The following is a 25366-nucleotide window of genomic DNA, read 5'->3' as shown; positions in this document are numbered from 1 at the left end:
TGGAAGTCTTAGACATACAAAACCTTCTTCTGTAATGAGGTCATTTTGGATTATTGGGACTAGTTCAAGTCTCCTGCAACCAAAATGGCTTAAATAATAGTTGATTAATATTTTCATTCGCAGTAATATTTTGCAATGGTTAACTTCTATAATATTCGCGCACAAAAGCAAATGAGATTTACGTGGTTCGACAAATTACCTATATTTATGGGTAAAGAAGAACGACTATTTTTATTCCAATATCAAAATTACACACTCAAAATCTCTCATTACCATTCTCTTTTCTCTCAGACTTGACACTTTTCTTCTCTCTACAATATTCTCTCAACCTCGTCTTTATTTATAGAGTACTCAATTACCAAATCCTTGTTGGACAGGAATTTCACAACTTACCATGATGCAAGTAGAAGGCAACTCCACACAAACATATTATCTTTAATTGATTAAATCTTTATGATGTTTTTTGCTTAATGCAGCTGCCCTATAGTGGTTCCTGTGATTCGGAGTAACTGCGAGGGTGGAGGAATGGAACATTCAAATTACTTTTCACACACACACACACACACAGAAAGTAAATGAATTTCCATATTTATTAAAGTCGATCTTTTGCCTCAAATTTGGTCAGTGGCTCAGGATCACACCTTTACAAGCCCTTAGCTCAAGTCATCAGGTGAAATGATTAAAAACTAAAGAAGAAGAAGAAGAAGAAGAAAAGAAGGTGCTCCAAATGGGACAAAAAAAAAAAAACAGCCCGTTTGTGAGTAATATGTGTGCCTACATACAATCTGATTTTATTTAAATAAAATTTGTATCACAAGAACACTACCAAGGTTAAAGACTGAAAATTTAACACTGGAGGCTCTTCATTTATGCCCTTTCACGAGAAAGGGGAAAAAAAAATGATATTACATTTTGGTAGGGAGCAAAAGCATCTCTTTTGAGGCACATGAATATATGTACAATGGGAATCTCAACAAAAACTTTTTCCGAATTACAGAAAGAATGCCAATGAACAAGCCCATGAGGACATACACAAGTGAAGAGGAATCAATGTAAATCTATTGATCTGTAGAACCTAAAACTAGAGAGAATATTATGCAATAGAGCAATTAGTCAGAGCGCGGCAACAAGAAGCTAAAACCTGAGTTGTCACGAATAAGAGGTGGCGGTTCAATGTCAGAGATGTCTATTTGTTCCATTGACTTTGATATGTCATCAACTGAAAATGGAATGCTGCACCATGATTCATTATGATATGTTAGTAATCAAAACAGGAAAAAATGGTTTGCAAAAATAACAGAGAAGGCAGGTTCTAATGGTTTTAGCCATTGTGAGAACCTACAGTTGTACACAAGCTTGCTTTCATTCCTTTCTATCAATTTGAAGTTTTGAAACCTGTCTTTATCTCGGACTCAGATCCTTTCCAACAAGATCTTATATTCTACTTTTCAGTGCATTCACAACTTCATTACTTCCAGTAAACAATACCTGCAGATTGAGTACGCAGCAATCCTTACTCCAAAGGTGGTCCCCCATTGCCGCTTGAAGTAGTGTGGTGTCTTCGAAAAAGGGTACAAGATCTTCACTTTGAGTTTGCGACACCCATATTCCGAAGGTGTAAGGGTACAAGATCTTCAGTTTGAGTTTGCGACACCCATATTCCGAAGGTGTGATACCTTTGAAGTAATGTTGTTGCCAGGGTCTGACACCTTCGAAATAAGGGTGGTGCAAATTCGAGGTAATGGTGTTACAATGCACTAGAAAGTACAGTACGGACTGGAGAGGACCCTCTTTCTTTTCTCTCTTTATTATTAGGATTTTTATGTTTTCATTCAAAACATTTTTAATGTTTACATGCAGTGTCACAATGAGCCAAACATAACACAATCAACCGTTATCAAAAAAATAGTATCTTAAGCTTTGGGTTTTGGCATTAGCATAGTTCATTACCCCAACTGATTAATGACAAAAAGAGAACCTGATGAGTGGAAATTTAGCCACACAAATATATATATATATATATATATATATATATATATATATACATATATCTCCTCTCTCTCTCTCTCGTGAAAATTAAGTTTGTTTGCTAAATGCCCAAGTTCCCATAAGATGCAAAGCAAAATGTGAAACAAAAGGCAGAAAAGTTGATCAGGTAGAAGCATCTTGATAATTACCTGGAATCATCATCCAACAGAAAGGAGTTGCTAACTGCATTATTTGAATCTTCAGTCATCAAAACCCTCATGCTGGATATAACCTGAATGAAGCATGCCAAATCTTACTGTGGTTAGTTTTACCAGAAATGTATCAAATCTAGTTTGAGTAATGGCATCCACAGAAACTTACATCCGGGGACACACTATGTGTGCCATACTTGTCATCCCAATACATTGTACTGATCCGATACAACTGCTGTATACTAAGCACCTGAGGAAGGAGAGAAAAGGTTAATGGAGACCTAATGAAAAATGTGAAGTAGAAATAGCTGTATCTCTTGTTATTCTGGAGAAAAAAATAAAACATCTCTCACCGGGCACAAGTCATGGCTTATTTCATCCAGTGTTTTCTGTGGTTTCTGATGTATAACCTGAATCAGAAGATGTAATAATTTTATACAATTCGATGACATTTCCTTCTTCCTCAGCATTTAAAACAATGGCGCGAGGAATGCAAAGATAAACAGAAAACAGGAGTCTACCAGAAATCCAATAGCCTGTCTGATATGCTTGAGCTCATCCCAAGCAGAACCAGCATACTGCAACACAATTTTTTTTCTTTTTTCTGTTAATAATATGATAAATCACAAAGTAAAGTGATATTTAAACCAAGGTACCTCATCAGTTGCCTTGTAACACCAATGTTCCAATTCAGCCAGTCCTGCTTTAACATATTCACCATTACTAAATGAACAGCATTCTCGCCTCAATAGAAGGCTGCAATCAGAAGCAGTGTACCCAAGACCATAAGGAAATACGGCCATTCAAAACTATAACAATTGAAAAACATCCAAACATTAGGCATATAGACTATACCTGTTGAATAGTTGAACATTGATGAAAGAAAATATTTGAGTGAAAACTTTACGAACTAAAAATGGGGGCACCTGAAAAAGGAGAAAAGAAAAGTCACAGTAAGTGAATAAATGTTTCACTGGAAATAATCCATGAATGCAAAATACCATAATATAAGAAGAAGTTTCAAGTGAAAGCTCAGTCGATACACTATACAAAGCATTAAGTTGCCAAGTCTGTATTGTTGGAGTTACTAATACTTGAGTTATAAAAATGTAAAGGAGCAAGACTGACAGCTGATCTTTATCATCTAATATAATAGAAAAAGAAGAATTAACATAGATACGAAATGGAAGCAAAAGAAGTTCCACTGACATGATTTGCTTTCAAATTGTTCAAGAAATTTCCAAGGCTCTTAACAATTCCTTGCCAATGAGCAAACAAAGCTTGCTGGGCCGCTGTATTTACAACTGAACGTGACGAACCCTTAACTAAACTTGCTCTGGAAGTTCTTGGAGCCTGTTTGATAGATCCGGAAAAAAGTACATGTTCATATTCCAGAAGGGGGAGAATTAAATAGAATTGTTGACAAAATGAAGCTTTACCTTCATATATATATATATATATCTATATATATATTTCTCACTAATAAGTTAGTAAATGAACAGATTGTGTTAACAACCATCTACTCCAAAAGCTTAACAAGTTGACATACCTGGATGCACAACCCAAGCAATGGAGAAATCTCTTTCTTAAGATTATCACGAATCATTCCATAAATCTTTTCTACATAGGCTGTAAGCTGCTGCTTGAAAAGCAAAGCTGGGTATTTGGCTTCAACTTGCCGCAAAGTTTCTACTCCACCAGTCAAGCCGCCATTTGCAAAGGACATATTAACTCCTTGCGGAGTTCCACGGAAACTCTAAAAGAAATATCCAAAAACATAAAGTAATTAAGCAACTAATATTTTGCTATAAGGCAGAGAATTATTAGGTTCAAATGAAAATTTCTACTTACCTGCGTCATCCTCCCAAAAAGAGAAGCAGATGATCGACGACGTTGAGGAGCCATTCCAGCTGCACCACTTGCTTTTAGAGTACGCTGGAGTAGCAGCAGAAGAGTTGATGCATTGGATAACCAATAGGCCAATATGTCATTATTATCCTGGGTCTTCAATCCGAATGGTGATGTTTCAGTCAAATTATAATTGGCTACTGATGTTATAACGTTAAAGCAAAGCTCAGTTGAGACATGTAGAATTTGATAGTCCAAACCTCAATAGCGTAGCCTATGGTCTGAATGATTCGATCAAATACACTTGTTCGCTCAACTTCGAAAGATCTCCATTGCAGAAGGCACTTGTAAATTATACAGGCAGCAATCGGTCTGTTCCCCGCAAAGCCTAGATGTTGCGCAATACATCGAATGAGCAACTCCTGATTCTCTTGCTGTTTCTCATTGAGTGATTTTTGCGGTTTATCCTCTATTTCAGAAAGATCCCTTTGGCTCAGTGAAGGGCTTTGTAGATCCTGATGAATTTTTTTACAGGTGTTTGAAAAAATGGGTTGTTAGAAAGATACATAATTAAATAAAATAAAGGAGACTTTGCTAGCACAAGCAGTGAGTTCGCAACAGTCAATTTACCAAAGCCATCTTTGTATCCCCGAAAATATGACCACTTTCAGCACCCCTCTGCAAATTAAGAAAACAGGAAAATTCATATATAATTCACAATTATTAAACTTATTTTTCTAATTTGAAACAAGAAATTCATTTCTGAGAGATACCTGCATAATTGATTTAGAACGTCCTGATAGGAACTTATTAGGTGCCATGGACACAGCCTGTTGACGGAGAACCTTATTCTCTGACTCTATATTGGTGAGCTTCTCTTCTAACCTAATTCAGTTTAAATGTTCAATTAACCATGTCTGATAAGACAAAAGCAGTGGTGTTGAGATATAAAGATGTAAATAAAGGCTTCTCAGTTTGAAACCATTGAATTATGCATGTTGAAAGAATAAGAACATTTTGATCATGAAGCAAACATCTAAAACTGATTCTAGATGTGGTCAAAGGAATTATTTGCAATTCAACTTACCGACACTTACAACATTGATCCCTAGCATAAAACTAAAATAAAAACTAGAAAATTTAAAATAATTTAAATGAAAAATAATATTGAGGTAACATAACTTAAACACGAATTATATGTATCCAATGTTATTATTTGTAATCACTAGCAAAGATAACTAAAGCAAGTTTGATTCTACGTCCTATCTCTAAACATAGTGATAGTATACTTATAACGTAAACGACAATGTTGCAATTTCAATTGTAATCACATTCTAACTTGTTTCTCTAATCATGAGGAAAATTTTGGATCTTTCTTTGCTGACAAAAACATACAGATCCACTAAAATTAGAAGTCCATGTTAAAAGGGACTCATTGTTTATAACCAAAAGAGTGAACCAAGATCCTCTGTGGATCAGAGGACAAAGACCTTCATTTCGGGCATTTAATTAATGCCTGCAAGCTGTCAGTATTTGAAAAAATGTAGCACTTTGCAGGTTCATGAGGTAACTTCAGAAAACACGATCCACCAGAGAGACAACAACATTAACTAGCATAAAATGTTAATTAAAATAGGCATGACCTCTCAACTCCAATGTGAAAATTGAACATAGGCAATATCATTTGCATTTGCTACAACCAAATGAAGTTCTTACGCATAAAAAGTCCAATGCATTATCAGATTTCCCACCTAGGTAGTAGATTGAGAATTTTCAACAAGATTCCTTTTGGGCTAAGAATTTCAATGAGAAACAGGAAGTACCAAAGAAAACGGTGAACTACTGTTGTCTTGTAAATAAGGGTCTCTTTAGTAACTAAACGGAGATGGAAGTAAGCGAGTAATAGTACGCCTATGTTATGAGGTTGCATGGAGATAAATCACAAATGAAAGCAGGATCAAATTTTGGAACGATGAGAAAGTTACTTTGTTTTCTGGGAGGCAAGGGGTTGTCAATGATTATACATATATATATTGATAAGTCAAGGGGTTGTCAATGAATCCTATGAACTATGAAGAATTCCATAAGGGGGTTTATTATAAAACTCTTATTCCCAAGAAATTATATTATGAGAAGACAACTGTAATATCAAAGAACTCAGAGACATTTCTAGAGACAATATCATTTTACGGTCAAAATAATATTGTTTAGCTGCACATACAATGTTGTATGAATTTTCCTGATTAGAGTACAAGATATAAGCTTCTTTCACTTCCATAGAAGATCCAATACAATGCAGAATTATTGGATGTTCTCCCATTTATTTAGTACAATAACTTGATACAGCAAATGGCAAGCCAAACTTTTTTTTTTTTTGATAAGTAAAGGGCAAGCCAAACTTTCATAAGTAGAAACTATGGAACATCAGGTTGTTAGCAGTAGATGTTTCTGGCTCATTACTAAAAGATTTGCTAGTGTCTTGCATTAAAAAACTGTTTTGTTTAAGAGATTTCAGCTTTATCAGTTTATATGCAGTTGTCTAAGAATTTCATATTCAGACACTTCACACAACATAAATGATCACTTCAAATAAATTTCTAAAGCCAAACACATGGCCAATTCTTCAATTCATAAATGTTCCTATTCGCCTACAAAAGCATGATTGAGGCTCCCCTTGACCAATGAAGCATAATGATTTATCTACTTGCAATAGCTTTGTGCAAATCCCTATGAAGAAAGAAATCTTGATGGCCAACTGGTACACAATTTATGCAGTTGAATAAAAACAGCCAAGAATTCCGAGAAGCATTTATCTCATGTTTAAAGCTTAAAGACATGGACAATGAAGTCTGCCCACTTGTCAGTCACAACTTCAATTGGGTCCTCCCAATATTCTAGGAGATCTTATGCCACAAATTGTGATGTCTATGATACCCAAGGCACCCAACTTCCAATTGCCCTGCATTATGTAATATCAGCAGCCAGTATTTGAAAGGGTACGATTTAAAAATTCACTGAAAATGAGAAGTTCATTTTGTGGTACAACAGACTCCGCCCTGTGCTTATATGAGTGTTCCTTCTGGTAATGGTACCTTGGTACTGTTCTAATTTTATGATGATAAGTACTCAAGCAATTACCAGTGGCAAGTAATGTTGGATCCAAGGGGTGCAATGGAATTTAGCTTCCCTAAAAATTTTATTTTTCTTCACAACTCATTTGTCTGTTATATAACCTTCCTCTCTCCATTGAAGTAATCTGAATCCTACTACAAATCATCAATCCTGTTTCCTGAGCCATATCCAAGCATACTGATCTTGGCATCTCTTTTAAAGAGGGAAATCATTGAATCCTCTAGATATCATTTGTCATTGCAGTTACAACATTAGAGGCCAAACATTGCACAAAGATGTGGAATGGGAGTGTGATGTGGTGTTAGAAGTTCAACCGGCTTCAAACTATAGAAAGGATTCTGGTGCAAGAAGTTATTTCATGATTGGTAATTATCAGCACGTCAGGGACATCTTTTTATCAAATAAATTACTTTACTTTAGTCTCCAGTAACAGGAATAGTTTACAAATGTAAAATTAAATAAACTGTATTATTCTTAAAATGTATACATTTATAGACAACAGATGTGTTGCTTTTGATAATTGTCCCAACCCCTCATTAACTCCATGGATATCTAACCCATATAAATGGAGAACATTCTCTTATATGCAAGGGTTCTTTCTCTTTATTTGCCATGAGCCTTGAATGGAAGGATGGGCATCAAATACCTGTTGTCCCAAATTACTAGAGCGTAGGATTGAACTCATTTTTTCATTCTAAAAAAGAAGTTTCTCAGAATATGATGATTAAGTAGTCAACCACATCATCAAGGGTCAAGTTTTGTATAGATTGTGCAACACTTTATCTAATCTATTTCAGGTGTACAACTATTTTTCAAGAATACGAGTGAGTAAAAAACATAGCAAACCTATCCAAAACGAGTATTAAGAGGGGAATGCCCCTCTCTGTTTCTGTATTTTCTGTTTTGGCTTTTTGCCTATAAAATGCTTGCTTTCTCCACACCAAAATAATAATAATAATAAAATAAAATAAAATAAAAAATAAAACCTTATCCAAGATGAGATTTTTGTAACACAGCAAATAAATCATGTAAGCAAGCATTCGTTACAGGTTATATTACCTGCTCAGAGATTCCTGGAGTTGGCGAACTCTTTTTTCGGTTTCATCCAACTTTTTACCTCTTTCTTCGCTAGATTCTTGGGATTTGGCGTATTTCTTCCCCAAATCATTGGTTTTTTCCTTTTCTGATTGCAACAAGGCCTAAGGGGCACAAGACAGAGGTCAAAATCAATTTAATAAGATGTTTGCACTTTTCACAAGCTTTACAGAAGTCATGTCAATACAAGTAACTAAATAAACCATCCCTCGAGTCCTTGCATGCTTAAATATAATGAGACTCCATTTATAAGTGGAGTTCAACTTTGACAAGGTCTCAACAGCGTTTACAGATTTTGAAAGAATCACTCACATTAGTCAAGCTCTTCTTTTCAGTGAATAACTAAAGAAATTACGGTACCATGGCGTCTCCAGTTTATTTTTTTCTCCCAATTACTCATTCTTAGGTCACCTGTTCAAACTTTTAGGTGTAAATTTCTGAAGTTATAATGCTTATATCATGTATATACCTGAAAGAGAAGTTCCGAGTGATTATACTAATGGATCAGAAAGAAAGCAAATACAATCTTTACATAACTCCTAGCTGCATAAATATGTATACCTTCATAAGCAAGCAATCATTGCCTTCTCAATACACCTAACTCTAATCTATGACAAAAGTTGCATTAATCTTCTATACGTCTCATAAAGTCATTATGCCCAATTAATGTTCAATTCACATTTGTTTTCTGAATATACCAATTGGTCTAGCCAGGTCACTGGGTCATGTCCAAATGCAAAAACAAAAAGTAATCACAAAAGCAATCCCATACTTGGAAAATGTCTTTGTATCTCTCATTTTGTCATGGTAAGCATGAATTTGCACGGAATTCATACAACAAATGCTCTACTATAAAGGTCGTTACCTGTCCCCATCAGGTACGAGAGCTAAGCTGGGAACAGACCTAACTTTTAGCATTGTTCGCACAAATAGTTTCCCGCGTACTTAAAACCATATTTTCACTCTTTGCACTAAGTGACTGATCTATTTTGTTAGAAACAATTAGCATAAAGGACATACTATTCTTGATGTATGAGATACCAAATGTTCTTGAAGCACACTTAATAGAGATTCTAATTAACAATTAGAATTCATGTAGCCTAAATGGCTGAACATAATAGGCAATATTCATTGTTTTACATGTTATTACCTCTAATCTCTCCACATCTGCTGTTAGAGATTCAACTTTTTTGGTATCTTCAACATAAACTGGTGTTTCCTTGATAACAGGTGGTGCTTCTTCAATAGCCTTCCTTGCAGCCTCTTTTTCCTTGACAAGCATTGCATTTGTTTCATCAATTTTGTTTTTCATAGTTTGCAAAGAATTCTGCAATTTTGTCATCTCTTGTGTTTTTGATTCTTCCAAGTCAGTCTGCATACATGATTTCAAACTTGGCATGAGTTTATATACATTAACAAGAAAAAAGAAGCAAATTATTTAGATGTAGCAGGAACAAAAAAGTAATTCAAGGATGTTGAACAGAAACAGTTCCCTGCAAAATCTACTGATTGACAGTCCGGCAAATTGCATGAAAGCACAAGATTTTTGTTGCAATGTATCGCAGTCATATATATAAGCTTCCAATAGAAGATGTCTGCATATGAAAATATCTTCAATATAGATAATGTTTATTCATTGACAGTAATATTACCCTTAACCGTTTTTCCAATTGTAAACGCCATGTGAGTTCCTCCACTGTTTTTTCAAGCTTATCTTTTGCTTCTTTAAGTGCACCTGTTTCCCTTGCAGCCTGCAGAGAGTTGGAGTTGGGAGTTTCAGTATTCAATTTTTGGGATGCTGTAGATTCTGACGGGGTTTCAAACATCTAACAGGGAAAAAAATGACATGCTGTACATACCAAAATTAGATTCAATGAAAGTCCTTGTATGCCAATAATTGTATGCAACCCATGTAGTTCTAGATAAAGTTGTAGGGGAAAGCATCTCAACCCCACACCCCTCTTTAATTCATGCATGCAGATTACCTTTTACCATGGATATTCAAGGGATTTTCAGATACTAACTGTAATGACCCACTCCACCACATGGTATGAAATTGTCCGCTTTGGGCCCGAGCCCTTACTGTTTTGTTCTTGGGTTTTACCCCAAAAGGCCTATTACCATTTGGAGATCGAACCTTCACCTTACCCAGGCGATGTGGGATTGTGCAACCTGTAGCTCGCCCAGTGCCTATTCACCCGCCCACATAGGTCGCCACACCAACTACATAACAAATCCTGAAACATGAATTATATTCAAATTAAATGGCAAATTGTTATCAACACTGACCATTTTAAGCTTTCGTAGCTCCCTCCGGGCAACTATTCCCCTCCATCTGCATTGTGTAACTATTGATCCTCTCTTGAGCTTTTTATAGTATGAAGAAGCTCTGTGGCAACGCCACTGGGCCTGCATAACAAAAGCATTATTTGAGAGCTTGACAGACTACAAAGTTAATCTACCAAGCTATAAGATATGGCAATATCATGAAGGAATCAACCTGAATAATAACTGCTGCTTTACTTTGCTTCCTAAATCTGAATTCTTTACGAGCAACCATTGTGCGTAAACCTGTTTGCAGAGCAAGTGCAGATACCCAGAGTTTGCTATATGCTTTTCTGGCTTGGTATCTACGTGTGTGCTTCTGAATCTTGACAGAAGATGCCACCCTTTTCATATTGTCGTAAAGTTTGCAAGCCAGTCTACCTGAAAGTCATTTAAAAAGCATGTGAAAATGGAAGTTAAAAAATAAAAAGCTTCAGTGGTTAAAATTCGACCTATGGTGTTATGATACGTGAGAGAGAGAGGAAAGAAGATTAGTAGTATCATAACCATTTCCTTGTAGTAACAGGAATATTATTAAGGGCTCAAAACTGTTAGTTTCTGGGAACGACACTGCATGCAGTTACAAAGTAATCCAAGCTTCAAGATTTTTCAGATGGCTCACCTCTGCACAAAGACTGCATAAAAATGGCAGCCTTTCGCAATGCTATAAATCGCTTATGAGCAACATGAGTTCGTATACGCCGTTGAATAGTTTTCGCTGCATTACTAAGTACCTCTGCTCTCCGTGCATCTAGTTCAGCCATCTGCCCAGCTCTTAGGAAAACCTTTGTTTTACCAATCTGCAACACCATTTGGAGGACAACTAAACTTTCGTCCAGAAATATTTGTGGCTAGATCGCTCAAGCCAACAAATATATGTGTGTGTGTGTGTGTGTGTGCATAGCCTACTTCAATTCAAGCACGGGGCACATTTTATGTTCGAAATAGTTGAAAGGAAATTATCATAAAGGTTAATTAGGTATAATATGAACAGTTGCAGCAATATAAATGGAATTAATAACAGCTGGATGAAGCCTAAAACTATACAAGATAAAAGTGAATAAGATAATATTATGATCATTAATTTAATGAAACAGCAGTTATCACAAGAAGTAAAAAAAAAAAAATTCCTGGTGTTACCTGGAACCCTTTAAGCCCCTTCTTTTCCAGAATCTTTCCGCATGCAATTTTTTCATCGTAGCTGTACATTGATGCACTAGATTCAGAAGCACATTCACATCTATTCAAGTAAAACCAGAACACTCCAACAACAGATGTAAAGTTAGCCAGTCACCATAAAGATGAGACAAATTGTAACAATGTCACCTTTTAAGCAGCAATTCAAGCAAAAAGAGTGTACTTACTTCCCTTCCAAAACCTCTGGGGCAAGGAGTCCAAATCTATTTATGAATTCGAAAAAGGGACGGCGAGTAGGATATCCAGCACAACTGATTCGGATTGCCTCTAAAACACCCTACAAGGGAAAGGATTTGTTACCATCAACTACACAAAAGTAACAAAAAATAGATATTTCTATTTTAAAATAAAAGCAGTTCCAAACCACAATTATCAAATGTACTCACACCACAACGCAACTGTTGCATGATGTTGGTATTCTCAAAAATGGCAGGTTTCAAAACATTATTTGGCTTGACACATCTGATATAGTGAGGCTCTGTAGCATTTAAAGTCTCCATCAATTGTTGTAGTTGTAACTGCAGCATTAGATTGTAACCACATTAATAGTCAACATTTTTGTTTTTGGTAGGTAAACTTCTTGACGTGAAAAAAAATAAATAAATAAAAAAGAAAGAAAAAAAAGTGAATAAATTATAAATTGTTGTAGTTATAGAATGTAGATGTACTTTGACAGATAATTTTCCCAAAATTTATGAGGAAAAATCAACTGACTTGGTTTTGTCCATGTGTAGCAAAGATTAATAACTACACAAGTGAGCAAGAATGATGTGGGTTGAGATAGTATGGAGAATCAATTGATTAATGCTACCAACATGAACATGGGTTAGATAGTACGGAACAAAAAACTATTGCATCTGTTTTAACTATCTTTATGGCCATAAATAGCATAACAGCTTAACATATTCACATAGCTGATTCCAAAAACTCAGAACAAAGCTTTGTTGAGTTAAATATTGATTATTCAAGGTTACAAACATTTCATTAACATAATTGAAACAATGATACCTTAAAACGAGAACCAATCGAAGAAAACTTTGAAGACTTGGTAGTCTCTTCAGAAATTGGAGGGAAAAGACCTGCTACAAAAGAACATTTGGAAGCAATCAACAGGTCCTGATGTTCAGCAACCACATAGTCTTTGTTTTTGTCTAAAAATTGGTCGGATTGATATTGAACCTGTAAATATATGGGATGAGGGAGAATATTAAACGAACCAGAAAACAAATGTATAGAGGAACAATGTTCTGGTAATTGACATACCTCTCCAGCATAATGGGAAATTGTGAAATCTGTTCGAGACAGTTTTGGCTTGACAAAGCGCTTGTGGTTTTTAAATGTCTGATAAAGCTTATTTGAAAATGTTTCATGCGTTGACTTTGGAAACATACTGAAAAAAAAAGGACCAGTAATAAGAATAAGAGATCATCCATTTGAAACTTATCTAAAACCCAAAATCTGAAATTTTCACATAGTTTGATAATGACAATTGTATTTTGGAAATTTTATTCCCTAGAACAGGGGAAATAAGTTAAAAAGAGAAAAAGCACCATGGAGACCTTTTGAATTAAAAACGAAAACACATCAGATCAAAGGTGAATAAACATCATTATACCAGGCCTCATCAAGAAGAGCAACGATTCCACCCGGTTTCTGCAATAAGTACAGTGTCATAGAATCATTATGAAAATAATACAAAAATAAACATTGAGGTCATGGATGTACAATAATGAAGACTCCGGAAACGCATGCCCCTCTCCACAAAAATGATTTTCAGATTAATAATAAGAAGAAAAAAATCCACACTGTAGGATCATTTACATGACTTAGACCTCTATCCACTTCCTCATTGATTGCTAAAAAACTCACGAAACTAGAAATTTCTGTGTCAAACTTATGTATGTTTACTTAATTTATCTGTATGTAGGAGTCACACGATTTACATTTTTGTTTATGTAGAAGTGTCAAAATTTATGTTAATATTAGAACCCATATTTCAACAAAAACACATGAAAATAAAGAAAAATGAACACATAAATAAAAGGAAAGAAAAGAAAAAGGAAGACAAATACAAACATGAAGCAGAGGATTTAGAAATTATTTCACTAAATATATGCTCAAAGAAACACCATGTTATGAACACAAAAGACTATACCTATCTGAGAATCTGAACCAAATTACAGAGACCAACCTAGTTCTTTCAACTTGTGAACTAGTATTGAGAATTTGTTGTTTGGTCTATACAGAGAATCTATGTTACATGGACTCGGTAAGTGTGTATGGTGCAGGCATGTATATAAGCGTGGACTTGTCAAATCCCCAAACAAAAGGACATAGCAAAACTGCTAAATATTTATATTATTTAATCATTTTATTTTATTTTTTAAACTAAAACAATGTCTTTATATAACATAGTGTTCAATATAAGCATTTCACTCATTTTGAAACAATAATATAATAAATCCAAATTGTTTGATATATATTTTAGATGCATGCATGTCCAACCAAAAGTGTTGCACACATATCTCATACCCATGTCCGAGTATTATGTGTCAGAAACGGATACTTCACCTACTTTTGAAGATTCCATGTAACATAGCCGAGAACTAAATAAATGAATCAAGAGCCACTCAGCTCAGATTGAATTAGATATAGATATATAGGCAGTCGAATCAAAGTATTTGGCTTTTTATAATAATGTATCTGATGGAACTACACATCAGATCCATGTAACTAGTGTGCCTCTTTTTATATTTAGATAACAGCTAATTAACGAAAAATACAGATAGAACAACTTTTTAATCACGTATATGCAGATATGCTCACAAATAATCACCATACATTTCTGATGTCAAAGTAAATCTATCTGACCCAGTGGTAGAAGTGGTGACTGGGTCATTTGGAGGTCTGAGAAGGTAAGAGTCTCATTTGGACATGCCTACGACAATAAAAGGTCAATCATTTTGAAAGCAGGAGTTATTAGTGCCACAAAAAAATTTGGAAAAACCTTTTCAATGAGATCCAGGACATCTTGATTATCTACAAATTCAATGTAGCTCCAATCAATCTCCTCTTTTGTGTATTCTTCTTGTTCCATTTTGAAGACGTGCTGGAAGCCATCATTGGACACTAAAGTTATGAAATAAAATGAAAATAATGCTTACAGGGTCAATTTGATCTGAGAGCTACCTGGTTAAAATGTTGCTGCAGCTTCTCATTTGTGAAATTAATACAGAACTGTTCAAAACTGCACAGCATGATACACTGAAAATAAGATACCAGAACTGCCAAGCCAAGAGAAAGTATTTGTATGCATCACACTAAAAAATAAACCAAATATGCTCTTTTTCTTTCTTTTTTGGATGTCAGTTGCTAGTTGCTACCTGTTATGCTTAAAGCTTTCAAAACCATAGATGTCAAGAACCCCAATCAGGTTTCTTGAGTTAGGATCTTGTCCAATTGAGCTATTAATTTTATCCACCAACCTGTAGATTTTTAAAAAAGTACCTCTCATCATGTCAATTTGTCAATTGAGTTTTCTCACAGAAACAGCAGAACATCTTAATTGATTAAATAATTCATCTCAAAAGCCAGCTTCTCTTACCAATCAAATAATCGAGAATATATTGTCTTCGCCAAACCATCCCTGCTAACTAATGCACTAAGCGGATCAAGACTTCGCTTTATAACTTCTTCAGGAGTGACCATCACACGTTTACATAATGCATCTTCCAAGGCCAAAGGATCACACCTGAGATGAAGATAGAATCAACATTTAGTATTTGAAAGGAAATATAGAACCTAATAACTCCAATGATGATGTCAGGAAACTGTTCGTACATAAGAAGTTCAGCTGTCATTTTAAGATGGAATTTGGACTGGTCATCCTTCGGAACTGATGAATCAATTTCCTTTCCCTTAGCAAAATCTATATTGCCAAGATGAAGAATTGCAGCAACAACTCTGAAAATTGCTTCCTGAGAGAGAGGGAGGGAGAGAGGGAGGGAGAGAGAGTAAGAGAGGATGTTCCTTCCTAGCTGTGCTATAAAGAGAAAATGAAGTGAACCCAACTTCTAAAGGTTATACCTGCTCATTTTCACTTATCCCAACAACATCCATAGCTCTCCTCGTAGCAAGATAGTCATGGGCATCACTTACTCCAACCAGCTCATGGCATTTAGACTGGTTAAGGTAGTGGAATGACTTGGTGTTTCCCAGCTTATACTTCTCAATTTCCTGGCAGCATAAAGAATGTTAGCTAAACATAGTAAGCTACAATTTATTATACACAAGAAAATGGAGCCTGTCAGTCACAGTTGTCAATTTAGCAAGACATGCCTCCTGTGGTGCTGCACAAAGAAGGTAAAAGCAGTGGTAGTTGCGCTCAGGATCAGAAATTTGGCAAACACGAGATCTCTCTAAAAGATAAGTCCTGATGGCTGCTCCTGATATTCTTCCATGCTTATCAAACTGGATCTCAACAAATTTACCAAAACGGCTGCACCAGTTATAACATTTTAGATAACATCAATGTCAAACCACCAAAACGAGATCACAACTCTGAATTCTTAACATATATCCTTTTTTTTCCTGGTAGCGAGATGTCTTAATACATATCATATACTAATTTCTCAAAAGAAAAGGTTAATTCATGTCATAGAGATTTGAAACAAGTGATCATTGCATTTTCACCAAATATTTCTTGTGTTACATGGACTGAGTAACTAATGCAGTGTGCAACATGTCAATTAGTCAAAGCTTGATTCACCTGGAATTATTATTTCTAACTGTTTTAGCATTGCCAAATGCTTCAAGAACTGGATTGGACTGCACTCAAATCAGTTAGTGCAGAAGTTCAGTCACAGCTCATATAAAAAAATGAATAAAACACAAGCAGTATAAGACAAAAAGAGGAATTGAAACTTCATCTGAATAATAACTAAAGCTACATCATACTTCAAGAACTTGTTGTTCAACCGTGCGTCCTTCAGTAGCAGCTGCCCGACCACCTAGAAAGGCAAGGTACCGCATAAGCATTTTTGTGGTCTCAGTTTTACCAGCTCCACTTTCACCACTGACCAAAATTGAATTGCTTTTCCCCTCATTGACCATTGCCCTGTTTTTAGCAAACACATTAAATTGATAAATGGCTGAAAAAGTTGCATTTCTTTCATATATCTCAAGAATATTTATACAGAATACACAGACCTATTCAAGGTAAGTCAACTATACAATTAATTTGACAGCTAATACATTAACAGCTAATAGATAACAACTAATAGATAACATCAGCTAATAGATAACAGCTGTACACGCTAACTCTCCCCCTCAAGTTGGTGCATAGATATCGCACATGCCCAACTTGGATAGTGATGTATGAAACGAGCCACTAGTAACACCATGAGTCATCATATCAGCCAGCTGGTTCGCACTCTTAATGTAAGGAACCTCTATCACACCAAAATCCAGGTTATCCTTGATGTAGTTTCGGTCAAGTTCAATATGCTTAGTTCGATCGTGTTGCACTGGATTATTAGCAATATCAATAGCTGCTGTATTATCACAAAAAATCAATATAGGTTTCTTTGGACCAAACCCAAGCTCACTTAAGAGAATCTTCAACCATGTAAGCTCCGTAATTGCATGATGAAGAGCACGGTATTCAGCTTCTGTACTAGACAACGAGACCACATTCTGTTTCTTACTCCTCCAGGTCACCAAATTGCCTCCAACGAATGACACATACCCTGAAGTAGACTTCCTATCCAACTTGGCTCCCGCAAAATCAGAATCTGTATAACCTACAATGTCTAGGTGTCCATGCTTGGAGAACATAATACCTTTACCTAGAGAGGACTTTAGATAAGCCAAAATACGATTCACTGCATTCATGTGTCGGTCACTCGGATTGTGCATGAATTGACTCACAACACTAACTACATACGACAAGTCAGGCCTAATGTGAGTCAGATAGATCAACTTCCCCACTAGTCTCTGATATCTCTCCTTGTTTGTCGGAATCTGATCAAGATATATAGCTACGCCATGATTTACTTCAATAGGAGTGTCTATAGGAACACACGCAGAGTTACCAGTTTCAGCCAAGAGATCTAATGTATACTTTCGTTGAGAGAGAAAAAGTCCCTGCTTGGACCGAGACACTTAAATGCCCAGACAGTGTTTCAAAACCCCTAAGTCCTTCATTTCAAATTCCTTGGCCAAATAGCTCCGAAGCTTCTCTATCTCATTGGTGTTACTACCTGTAACAATCATGTCATCCACATAAACGATAAGCAAAGTAATATCATCACCATTCCTCTTATAGAAGAGAGTGTGATCTGCCAAAGCTTGCTTAAAACCATACTTCTTCATTGACTAGCTCAACCTGCCAAACCATGCTCTTGGTGATTGTTTCAACCCGTATAAAGCCTTCTTTAGCTTGCATACCTTACCTCCTTCAGGTGTAAACCCCGGGGGAGGATCCATATACACCTCCTCTATCAAATCACCATAAAGGAAGGCATTCTTCACATCAAACTGTTGTAATGGCCAGTCCAAATTAATTGCGAGAGAGAGTATAACTCGAACAGTGTTCATCTTGGCCACAGAAGCGAAGGTCTCTTGATAATCAATCCCATAAGTCTGAGTGTATCCCTTGGCAACTAGTCTAGCCTTGTACCTCTCAACTGTCCCATCTAACTTATACTTCACTGTAAACACCCACTTACATCCCACTGTCTTCTTTTCCTGAGGTAACTCGACCAACTCTCAAGTAGAGTTCTTCAGGAGAGCCTTCATTTCCTCGACCATAACGGCCTTCCACTTAGGATCTCCAAGGGCATCTTGAAAATGACTAGGAACAGACACAGAAGACAACTGAAGGGCAAAAGCTAGGTGAGTCTTAGACAGACGGTGATAGGAAACAAAATCAGAGATAGGATAGACAACATTAGAAGAAAATTTGGAGAAACCCAACCTATCAGGTTCTTTACGATCACGAAAAGGATACCTCCTACCCTGATCACCAACCTGTGGATTCAAGGCAGCAGTCTCCACAGAAGTTACAGGGTTAGAATTAATATCTGAAGTTGAAGTTAAAGGGGAAGAAACATGTACCTCAGAGTTAATCCTAGAAGATTCATCCGATGGCATGGTAGTACCATCAAGAGGGGTACTAGAGTTAGAAGGAGGCAGCATGACAGTGGCATCCTTGTTCCTTCTCACATTTACTTCTTTGAACAAGTGGGCTGGTCTTTCACCTATTTTTTCATCGAACTCAGTCTCCACATGATCAAGAGTATCTAAAGGTTCTCCTTTTTTCATAACAGTTGAATCATCCTCTTTACCTGAAATCCATAACCTCTTTTCTTCCAGCCATAACCGTTCCTCTTCCTTACTACTAATCTCCCCCTGAAGAGGAATCAAAGATACATCCCCAGAAAAATAAGACTCTCTTTCATAAAACTAAACATCCATGGACACATAGTATTTACTTGTAGGAGGATGAAAACATTTATAGCCCTTTTGTGAACTAGAGTAACCAAGGAAGACACACTTAAGAGCACAAGGGTCAAGCTTATCCCTATGAAAAGAATGTATATGAACATAACACACGCAACCAAAAACCTTAGGATAAAGATTAAGTGTAGAAGGAATAGAGTGAAATCGGGATAGCATTCTCAATGGAGTTTGATAATTAATTATATGAGAAGGCATTCGGTTGATAAGAAAAACAGCAGTCATGACAGCCTCGGCCTAGAAACGCTTAGGAACATTCAAAATAAAGCATAAGGTACGAGCCACCTCTAAAAGATGACGATTCTTACGCTCTGCTATGCTGTTTTGTTGTGGTGTGTAGGCGCGCGTTGTCAGGATGGTCGGCCTTTTGTAGAGTACTAGAATGAGCTGAACTCAATCTTCAAGGAACTTGATTATCGAAGACCAAATGATATGACGTGTGCAACTGATATTAAGAAACATATAGACCCGATCCTCAGAAATACGCTTCCTCTGTTTCTCAATATCAGTTGCACACGTCATATCATTTGGTCTTCGATAATCAAGTTCCTTGAAGATTGAGTTCAGCTCATTCTAGTACTCCACAAGAGGCCGACCATCCTGACGCAATTGAGAGGACTTCTTCATCAGTTCATAAACCTGAGAAGAATCAGAGACATCAAGATAACTTCTCTTTACCGCATCCCAAACCTCCCTGGCTGTTCCACACTGCACAAAGTGGGACATCAGATTAACCGTCATGGAATTGATAAGCCAAGACTTGACTAAGGCATCTTCAGCCTCCCATTCATCATAGCTTGGATCATCCTCTGCAGATGCAACCTTTCTCCCTGTGATATACCCCTTTTTCTGTCTACCAGCAATATGCATCTCCAAAATCTGAGACCAAACACGATAATTAGCACCATCCAATTTAATAGGAATGGGAGAAGAAGTTTCGTGAATAGTCATCGTGGAGGACTCCTTGCTGTCAGATGAATTTTCAGTTAGAGAGGAAGAATCAGTGGTTGTTTTGGCTGCCATGGATCATGGCTAAGAGGTATTGAAGACAAGCAGCAGCAGCACAAAGAAGATAGCCGATGGCTGTTGCAGGTCTTTAGAAGTAAGGTTAAAATAGAAAAGAAAAGAAAGCAGCGGAAATTCCTTTCTTTTTTTTTTTTGCTCTGATACCAAATTGATAAATGGCTGAAAAAGTTGTATTTCTTTCATATATCTCAAGGATATTTATACAGAATACACAGACCTATTCAAGGTAAGTCAACTATATAATTAATTTGACAACTAATACATTAACAGCTAATAGATAACATCAGCTAATAGATAACAGCTAATAGATAACAGCTGTACACGCTAACTCATTATACTATATTGTATAGAACATACATAAAGTAATTCTTAGCTCTTATATAGAATGGAATCACCTGAAAGCGACGTCAGCAACTGCAAAAACATGAGGGCTTAGTTCTCCAAATGGTGCTCCCTTGTATTGTTGCATCATGTGAGCATCATAAATATGAGGCAGTCTTTGGAATGGATTGATAGCTATAAGAATATTTCCAGTGTAGGTCTGTCAAGATACAGGACATTGAGAGAGATGTATTATTGCACAGACCATAACACAATAACTAAGACTATTCCCCTGGAACAGTGAGAAGGAAAGCTTACATAGATTTCATTGAGTTCATATCTAGTTTTTAGATTCTGCAGGACACCAGGCTCATGCAAATAAGAAAGTTTTGTCATGTCATCAACTCCACCAGCTGGAGCTTCCATATCCTTGGGATATAAGTTTGACAACTTTGCGACAACCTTATAGGAAAGTCAGAAAATGACTTCAGAGTGCTACATGGATCTAATTTTAAAAATCGATATAAATATGATATTTAATCAAAGGATTCCGGCTTTCCGGCTGTCAAGTTGCAGACTGTTCTCCCATTTCACTGAATGAAAGTTGATTTAAAGAATTACATGGTTTTTCTCCTTCAGTATATAACTGTTGTAATACAAGGACATGAATTTAAAATAAATAAAAAAAAGAAATTGAAGAAAAAGAAAAATTACGGTGTGTTATATGCATAATTCAATAGATTGTAGAAGACACAATGGGGCATTATTATATTACTTAAGAATATGAAATCTGCCACATTTTCTTATGACCATGCAAAATGCATTATTAAAATACACACAAAGAAAGTAGTTCTTAAAGTTTAACAGAAAGATTGAAAAAATGACAAAACAAAAATAAGGAAGTTCTGTCAGTGGAAAAAACAAAAAACAAATAAAAAATTAAAAATATACATAAATTAGAAGGCCGTTTATCAGAAAGACAAAGAACTCCTCATCGATAAATTGAATACAAAAATATGGAAGAAAATTTATAGTTAAATCCAGTAATCAACAACAAGGATCTTCCAGAAGATACTGGAATTTTAAAAATAGAAAAGGAAAGTATTGACAGGTATAGACATAGAGAGAAGTATAAATAAATCCTCTAAGATATTAAACAACTACATGTTAGCTGTTGAACTACACAATTCAAAATAATAGTAGTAACAATAAATAAATAAATAAATAAAGCATTAAAATGTTTCTATGGCAAATATTAAAAGTACTTGTGTTATGTGAACATGATGAGAAAACCACTAGCATTTCAATTTTCTGTGGAAAAAACCAACACCTGTGAACTAAATTAACAAAAACATCAAAAAGATTATGACTTGTAATCATAGACAAGCTACCTACCATCTTTCCATTACTAGTCCGAATCTCAGCTTCTGCCCCATTAACTTTTGCTACCTGTCCATCAATCCAAGCTAGTTCTAGGTCCTCAATCCAGACATGAGAACCTACAATAATGTTCACCGGAGTACCCTGCAGCAATTGATAAATAATACAGATATTTTAAGTATGAAACTGTTGCATAAACAATGTATTTAAAAATGTATATAGCCACAGAACATATATTTAGATTTAGTTTTATAGTTTCATAAAAGCACACTTTTGAATTCACAAGTATACACATCATGGCAATGAACTCAAACACAGGTTTACATATTCCTTTGACCATGTTATTGATGACTAAATTTATTCCAACTTGTTAATAATTTATCAAACTAGACGTGCTGTCTTAGCAGATTGATGAATGCGCATGCCCTCAATTTTCATACCATCTGATTACTTGGTAAAAGCTCTGAAATCTTCCTTTTCATTTAGGTTTCTCAACCAATCCCTTCCAAATAATTTCACTCCACATTGAAGTGTATTTTCACCTCCTGAATGCCTTTGCTCTAAAAATAATGCATTACTATTTTATAGAAAATATGATTTTATTCAGCTATTAGGGATCCTGTTCACCCTTCCCAGCATCCCCACATTAGCGGGACCAACACTGGTAATGGGTATTGGGCTGATGGACCAAAGTTGCTTCGCAAGAAGAATTTGAATGTTAAATGATATAATAATGGTAGTGCCCTCCAGAATTACGATCATGATCATGAATAAGAAGTTTGTAGTTCACCACAAACAAACAGACTAGCAAGCCTCATCTTACTAAAGTTATTATGTGTAGAGAATGTGAAATTCATTATGTGCTACAACTGCCACAAACTGAGACATAACAATATTTTACGTATACAATATGCTACTCTCTTTATACACAATTTAAAATGATATAAAGATCAAGGATACCAACCCAAGTGTAATTAAAATACTTCTAATTTTTTTCAAGCCATTCCAACTTGTTTGATGTAGCCACCATTTATTCAAGCTAATAATCCTGCCAATGCTATGGATATAGGTAAGCAACAACTACAAGTGAGATATTTCTGTTCCATGATACTCACATTTTCATGATTATAAGTTGTGGCTTTGATTTATTTCCCACCAAAAAACTAAAAGGTGTAAAAAGAGGAAGTAGATTGCCAAACAAAGGAAAAAGTTGCTAACTAAAAAAATGCCAATACAAGCAAGTACAAATTCATTAAAAATTCTTTTTACTTGTACCTTCTTCACAACATACATAAATATCAAGCAATCTTTGATTAAGATTATTTCTATCACTTCATTGCTACTTCAAAATTTTCTCAACAGACCCATAAAAATTCATCACTTGATTTTAGTTCAATAAAAAAATAAAAATAAAAAATAAAATAAATAAAGCCCAAGTAATAGACAACTGGTTAGGAATTAGAGGTATATTTTCCCTCTTTGTGGGCATAACAAATTAACAATCCGTAAAACAAATGCACACAATGATATATATATATATATATATATATATATATATATATATATATATATTCATGCTTGCAAATTTAATCACAATATAGCAGTACTAAAAGTAAATTCAGCCTAAGAACTTGCATACCATGTTTAAGCTTCAATCCAAAGCTCACTCTCTCAAAGAATTCCTCTATTAATTTTGAAGTAAGTTCTTCTCATAGATTCAAATCTCGGGCATTTGGCGCTCTCTCTGTCTTGACCATGCAAATCATGTTCTCTCAGAAAAGTACCTCACCATTTGTCCGAAAAAAAATGGCGAGTGGATTGGAGAATTTTCTTTTCTGATTGATTCTCGGGAATTAATGGGAATTGAGAAAGGATGAGAAAATTTGAAAGTCGATCAATCAGGTGATCAAAAAGAGAGTTTTCTATGGAAATGTGCGTCGATTTCTTTCTCTTTCTTCTTCTTTTTCTGTTGTTGTATTGTTTCTCTCTCATCGTCTTCATGATGTGTTTGGGGGTTTGTGGAAGTGAAATTGTTCAAGAGGCCCTGTAAATTCGGATCCCTCTGCTCAGTCTCTCTCTTAAGCTCCCGCCAATTTGTCGGAGATTCGTGGCTACAAACCCAAGCCCTCTCTCTCTCTCTCTGTGTGTGACTGTGTGTGTATACATCACAGCGAGGCAGCAGAGTTGTCTCACAGTTCAAAACGGTTATTAAACATTGGTACTGGCAAGTGCACAACAGAATCAAGGGCATGTTTGGCAGCGAGAAAAGGAGAGAGGAAGAAGGGAGGAATGAAAAGGGGAAGGAATTCGGATTGCTCGGTTTGTGGCTCAGAAAATAATTTTTAACCACTCAAAAAATATAAAATTATTTTTAAAAAATTACAAAGCAAACCTTTCATTTGGTAGGAAGGAAAAAAGAGAAGGAGTTTGCCAAACTAGTCTTTTTAATGGACCACAATACTTCAATTGTTTTTCAAATTATTCGGTAACTCTTGATGATCCAACAATCCTCCATACTTTAACCATCAATGTCTCAAGTAGTGGTTATAAAATGATGGATGGAGCCATACCCTTCAATGTTGTCTATAGAATCTACTACAAAGTCTATACAACCCAAGTTAGCCCCCATGCTCTTCGTGCGTCTCCCAAAGGAGAAACCCTTCTTCTTCATGCTAGTGACGAAAATTCACAAACTTATGTTCCAAAAACCATCACTTGGAATGAAGTCACCTTTCCAGAAGAGTGGACTCTAGAGCATACAGCTCCTCCTTCAAAGATCGAGAATAAAGGTTAGAACAAATATCTCAATTTTCTGATGGCACGGTAAAGGTAAGATTTAATTCTAACAGGCCCAATAGACTTACTATCCAAGAAATAGAAAGACCTAGATCCTCTTTTTCTCATGCTACTCATACAAACTATTCAAAAGCCCCTTCCCGAAAATCATTTTCAGGAACGCCTACAAGGTATCCAAACCTCGTTGGTGTCAAAAACAAAGAAGTTGCTAACCTAGTTTACCAGGACAATGTTAGCATACAAACTGAGGAATAAGACATCCATCCTCTTCGCAGCACTCCTTTACCTACCCAAATTAGTTCTCAAAATAAAGGTCTGCAAAACCCTCCCCTAAACGAAGATCATCATGATTCCCCTCCATCCCCAAATGATTCTCAATTTGAAGATCCCGATCATCAGGTTCATCAGCTCTACATGATAGAAAATATTTATGAGATCGATAAAGACTTCTTACGCAAAGATTTCTACTCTGCGGATTAATGATTCCAAAAGACAATGGTATTTCCAAACCTTTTATGCTCAAAAACTATCCTTATTAGAGAAGAGTG

At 35.8% G+C, this 25366-nt stretch overlaps 1 protein-coding gene across 2 annotated transcripts; it reads right to left on the bottom strand.

Moving 5' to 3' along the window:
* Positions 1-845: 845 nt before the first annotated feature.
* Positions 846-24312, bottom strand: LOC132271204 (myosin-11). Of its 2 annotated transcripts, XM_059772514.1 has the most exons (38): positions 23662-24311; positions 22038-22166; positions 20961-21104; positions 20717-20862; positions 16734-16893; positions 16546-16604; positions 16116-16275; positions 15864-16013; positions 15618-15754; positions 15382-15528; positions 15161-15262; positions 14967-15024; positions 14785-14886; positions 13393-13430; positions 13041-13167; positions 12786-12956; positions 12164-12295; positions 11945-12054; positions 11721-11781; positions 11203-11380; positions 10756-10961; positions 10545-10664; positions 9908-10006; positions 9406-9627; positions 8220-8359; positions 4802-4913; positions 4659-4706; positions 4289-4543; positions 4032-4184; positions 3730-3936; positions 3390-3533; positions 3036-3106; positions 2837-2936; positions 2702-2758; positions 2534-2590; positions 2350-2430; positions 2178-2260; positions 846-1233 (listed from the first exon to the last, which is right to left on the bottom strand). In XM_059772514.1, the coding sequence occupies exons 1-38, from the start codon at positions 23662-23664 to the stop codon at positions 1110-1112; spliced, it is 4593 nt and encodes a 1530-aa protein (XP_059628497.1). In that variant the 5' UTR covers positions 23665-24311; the 3' UTR covers positions 846-1109. The 2 variants fall into 2 exon arrangements, 1 of the variants encoding a protein (XP_059628497.1); XR_009469667.1 differs by lacking the exons at positions 846-1233; positions 2178-2260; positions 2350-2430 and having other exon boundaries at positions 2564-2590; positions 2837-2880; positions 23662-24312.
* Positions 24313-25366: the final 1054 nt, after the last annotated feature.

The sequence above is a fragment of the Cornus florida genome, unplaced genomic scaffold, assembly GCF_030987335.1.
Source record: "Cornus florida cultivar Cherokee Brave unplaced genomic scaffold, ASM3098733v1 CherokeeBrave_3.0.0_Hap2_Chr08, whole genome shotgun sequence".
Lineage (NCBI taxonomy): Eukaryota > Viridiplantae > Streptophyta > Magnoliopsida > Cornales > Cornaceae > Cornus > Cornus florida.
This window is presented reverse-complemented; position numbering and strand designations above follow the sequence as displayed.